At 37.1% G+C, this 5,441-nt stretch overlaps 1 protein-coding gene across 1 annotated transcript in view; it reads left to right on the forward strand.

Annotated features, from left to right (window-relative positions):
* The first annotated feature begins 3,658 nt into the window (after window positions 1-3,658).
* Window positions 3,659-5,441, forward strand: part of LOC107494640 (uncharacterized) — a 3,641-nt gene continuing 1,858 nt past the window's right edge. Inside the window, exon 1 of the mRNA XM_016115679.3 lies at window positions 3,659-4,558. Within this exon, the coding sequence (XP_015971165.1) occupies window positions 3,983-4,558 (576 nt within the window). The 5' untranslated portion in view covers window positions 3,659-3,982. The remainder of the gene's footprint in view (window positions 4,559-5,441) is intronic.

Genomic DNA, 5,441 nt, shown 5'->3' on the forward strand with positions numbered 1-5,441 from the left:
TAGCATCCAAGCTATCCACTTCCAAGACTTTTTTCTTCTGAGGAGTCCTAGAGTTCACAGGATTCCTCTCAGAAGAATAAAGATATTGGTTGTTAGCAACCATCTCAATAAGCTCAGCAGCCTCTTCAGGCGTCTTCTTCATGTACAATTAACCACCTGTAGAGTTGTCCAAACACATTTTAGTCATTTCAAAGAGGCCATTATAAAAAATCTCTAGGTTGGTCCATTCAAAAAATATGTTAGGAGGGCATCTCCTGATCATTAGCTTTACCTCTCCCAGGCTTCATAGATAGACTCACCATCTCTCTACCTGAAGGTCTGAACATCCACCCTTAGCTTAGTCAGCTTCTGTGGTGGGAAGAATTTGGTCAGAAATCCATTGACCACCTTATCCTAAGTGTCCAGGCTTTCCTTCGGTTAAGAATCAAATCACTGCTTTGCTCTATCTCTCACAGCAAATAGAAAGAGCATGAGCTTGTAAACCTCAGGACTCACTCCATTTGACTTCATAATGTCACAGATCTACAGAAAGTTAGAGATGAATTAATTTGGATCTTCCAGCGGGAGTCCATAATACTGATAACTTTGCTGCACCAGAGTGATTAACTAAGGCTTCAACTCAAAGTTGTTTGCACTTATAGGAGGCACCACAGTACTGTTTCCATAGAAATCAGGAGTGGTAGCAGTGTATGAGCCAAGCATCTTTCTAGGTTGTTCATTCCTATTCCGATTGACCCCATTAGCATTAACAACATGATTGGGATCTACAGTAGACTCTGCAGTTTCCTTTTCAAAAGTTTCACTGAGATTTTCACTAGTTTTATAGAGTCTAGCTTGTTGTAGATGCTGTCTCAAGGTCCTCTCAGGTTTAGGATCAAAATCTAGAAGGGGCTCCTTATTCTTATTTCTGCTAAAAAACAAACAGAAAACAAAAGAAATTGAGAATCTCTACATCAGAGTGCAAAGAATTCCCAGTGAAGTAACCTCTGTGAAAGAAATAAAATAATAAAAAATAAAAATAAAAAAACAAAAATTAAATAAAATATAAGAGAAAACAAAACTAAAAGAAAAATAAATAAAGAGAATAAACTAAATAATTGAGAAAATAAAAAAAATTAAAATAAAAATAAAAAAGGAACGAAAGTTTTTTTTTAGAAAAATTAAAATTGAAACTAAAAAATAAAGTAAAAAAAAAGGAAAACTGGGGAGGGGAACGAAACTGAAGAAAAAAAAGGAAAAGGAAATGAAAATACAATTTATTAATAAAAGAAAATTAATTAAAAAAAGAAAAATTATCTGATTTAGGTAATCAAACAACTGGTAGTTGTCAATTACAAACAATTCCTGACAACGGCATCAAAAATTTGGTGTAGAATTTAAAGTCCACAAACTAATCGGCAAGTGCACCGGGCTGTACCAAGTAATACCTCAGGGAGTGAGGGTTAATCCCACGAGGATTGATGGATCAAGCAACAATGATTGAATGATTTACTTAGTCAAACCAACAGAAAATAATGTTTGAGAGTTCACTAGCATTAAACAGTAACTTCAGAGAATTTGAAAGTAAGCAGTAAACGAGTTGTGAAATATATATGAGAAAACAGTTAAGGTTTCGGAGTTGTTTATCTTCCGGATTAATTTTTCTTATCAACTATTTTAATCATGCAAGATTTAATTCATGGCAAACTATATATGACTATACCCTAATTCCTTAATAATTTAGTCTCCTCTAACCTAGTTAAACACCAATTCCTTGGTCACTTAATTTTAATTAGAGATTTAAGTCCAATTCTAGTTTATATACCACAGAAACCCTAATTACCCAAATATAAGAGGATTATATGTCAGGTATCCCGTTAAGTCCAGATAATTATTTCCGATCTACCCAAATCCTTAAGATGAAGAACAAAAACAAATTCTTGAAATTTAAATCAAAATATTAATTAAAATAGAAGAGTAATAGTATCAATCCATACAATAAACAGAGTTCATAACATTAATAGTAAAGGTTTAGTCGCTCATGGCTTAGAGAGAAAACTAAAATTCAGAAAAATTGTAAAGTGGAATGAGGTGCGTCAAAGAGAAGTGAACCAGAATGGCTGAATATTTTCTCTTTTATATCTAACCTAATAAATGTAAAATATATTTTCTAAAACTAAATAATATCTTTTCCTCTTTGTAAATAAAATAAAGTTTTAATCAAAATTAATAAGACTATCTCGTGCTGGCTCGTGCATTGGGGGTGGGGACCACCAAGTTCACTAAGGTTGGCACTAAACTTGGGCTAGGCCAGGTTTGGCGCCACTTCAACCTCATGCAATACTCACTTTTTTTCATCTTGGCGCCAAACTTGGAGAATCCCAAATTTGGCGCCACCAAGACAGCATGAAATTGGAGTTTGACGTTCATGGTGCCAAACTTGGAGAATCCCAAGTTTGGCGCCACCAAGGGAGTGATTCCAGAAGAAAAGTATAAACTATTATATATCGTTGGAAAGATCTGGAAGTTAGCTTTCTAATGCCGTTAGAACTGTATCAATTAGACCTCTATGGCTCAAGTTATGTTCATTGGAGTGCAAAGAGGTCAGGGTTGACAGCATCATCTACTTTCTTCCTTTTCTTCTACACGAACTCAATCAAATCTGTCCGAATGCTTCCTGAAATTAATCAAATTGCACACAACTCAAAATAAAATTCATAGTGGCTCCAAAATACTTAAATCTTGATTAAATTTAGTAAATTTGATTGCAAATTCACTAGGAAAAGATAGAAAAGATGCTCACATATCACCGCATTAGGGGCACTGTTCTGGTCCAACCTAATAAGGGACAGAGGTCCATTTGACGGATTGCGGACCCGGCGAGCCCCCAACCTGCATAAGCCAAAGTGACCCACGCGTCACGCAATCCCTTGAAAAAGTCCTGAACAACTAGGAGAAGCTTTCAGGTGAATAGAATCAAACGAAGGGGCCCACCCGGATATAGTGAATAAAAGGGGAGGGACCTGCCCCTCCCCCAAAGTACGTCACATTCTTACCCTAATTAGCCGCCTTGTCGTACGGACACTTACTTTGACATCGGAATGTTCTTTCAGGTTGCTCTATTTGCCGACTTATCGACATTCGTGAACGTCATCCCTCTACGCAATGAGTGTATTCAGGTCCCGCTATTCACCATAAACCATTTCATCCAACCAACGACTTAATGAATCGACGAACAAAATTATTGAAATTTAAATTTTGCATCTTTTGCTATATAATTTTTTTAATTTTTGGTAGTATGATCGTTCGAAAATTAATTCGTCAAGGATTATAGTTTTATTTAAGAGTTTGATACTGATTAAGAACTATCGCATGTACAAAACTATGTCGAATCTCCTGCACTTGTTTAAATCCACCTGTTAGCTAAATCATAAAAAATGATATATATATATACTAAAATTAATCACTAAAATAATCACTATGTAATTATATATAAATATATAGATATATATTTAGTTTAATAATTTTTAATATATATTTTATATTTTAATATATATTATACGTTAATAATTAATTTTGATATACATCTAATATAGTTGATTATTTAATTAATTAATTAAAAATTTTAAAACCTAAATTAGTTAAGGGTGAAATTTAGGGAACATTATGATTCGGAGTTGCTTAAATTAATTTCCCGAAATGCCGAAATGGCGAGTAGCATAGTGTTGACAGCAGTTGAGCTTCATCTTCATTCACAGTTTCAACTTTGAAGGCATAATATAGCTACGTATAGTATCATATCATCATCCATCCATAAAATCCCAAACATAATCAAAAGCCTAGTAACTCTCCATCTGAGATCTGCTTCACTTCCTAAAAAAACACACACTTAACACTTCATTTCCGAATTCCGATCTTACCCCCCAGATCTCATACTCCCAAGTCCCAACAACAATGCACTAATCCAACTGAACAGAACAAAACAAGAAAAAAGAAAACCACAATGGGCGCGAACCAATCGGACCAAGTTGCCGGAAACGCATACGAAGAAGAAGAAGAAGAAGAGGAGGATGAAGAAGAGGACGAAGAAGACAACGTGGCAGCTAGGAGGGGTCTCATAAGACCCCCTCAGCTACTCAACAACCGCCACGTGGCAAAGAAGCTTCTAGAACAAGAACCCGAGATCCTGCCGTGCCACGCGTCAGCCTCCCCTCTCTCCCCGCAACTCTCCTCCCTTGGAACCCCGCGCCTCGGCCCTTCCATCAAGGTCTGGGACCCTTACAACGTTCTCGCCCCTCCGCCGCCGCTGCCTATGCTTCCGCCTCCGTCCAACGATGCGGACGACGAGCACGCTGAGACGGTGACGACGGAGGTGTTTGTTATCAGCCACGGGGAGTGCGAGCTGAGCCTCAGGCCCGATTTAATTTCGGGTCGGGTCCCCGGTGCGGGCCTGACTCCGAATGGCGAGAGGCAGGCGAGGGCGTTGGCCGTGTTCTTGAAATCTCAGGGCGTAAGGTTCAACGCGGTTTATTCTTCGCCGTTGGATCGGGCTCGGTCAACGGCTGTCGTTGTTTGTAAGGTACATATTCATATCCCTTCTTTTCTTAACACATGTAATATGATGTGATGTGAGTGTTGATTATCGAAGCAAAACATTGATTTGTTGTTGTGAATTATGTGAATGACGAAAAAGAAATATTAGAATTTTAGAGAACTTTGCTTCTACAGATTATAGTGGTCTAACACTTGGTTTGTCCAAATGATTCATATTTTGTTTTCGTTATGTGATGGGTTTTGAACTTTTTGAATGAAGAAAGAGAACATTTCAGCATTGCTCGAACTGGATTAGTCATGGACTATTGAAATTGTACTTGGTTATTAGAACATTGGATTTGTGTTCGAATTGTTAGTGTCTAAAGTAATCAAAAGTTTTGGAGAAAAATGTTAAATTGTTTCCCTCTCAAGAATAATCAAATCTCATTATGCTATGGTATGGAAGCTGAAGATGATGATCTTATGGACATTATTGTTTGTTGTTGGGCAGTGTTCAATTCAATATTGGTTATTGTATCTGTTAATGAATTTTTCACTAGCATGAAGTGAATTGACCCATACCAATTGATGGTTACATGCATGTGTTCGGTTGAGGGCTAATGATAAGCTGGTGATTGTTTAGCCATTCTGGCAGGATAGTATGTACTGTGGTGAGAAATGGTGTTTAAAGAGTACCCTCTTGACAGTATATTGTCAGGTCATTGGTGTTTTGCAACTTAATTTTGAAGAGTATGGGTGAAAAACTAATAGACAAACGACAGGAATAATCATTGGAGTGAAAGGTATCTTGGATCATTTGGTTGGAAGGTGAAAATAGGGTTGTAATTTTGATGAATGAGTTTCGAGATGAACTTGGCCATTAAGGGGATGAATACAAAAGAAAGAGAGGAAGAGGGGGGGGGGGGGAG

The sequence above is a fragment of the Arachis duranensis genome, chromosome 6, assembly GCF_000817695.3.
Source record: "Arachis duranensis cultivar V14167 chromosome 6, aradu.V14167.gnm2.J7QH, whole genome shotgun sequence".
NCBI classification, from domain to species: domain Eukaryota; kingdom Viridiplantae; phylum Streptophyta; class Magnoliopsida; order Fabales; family Fabaceae; genus Arachis; species Arachis duranensis.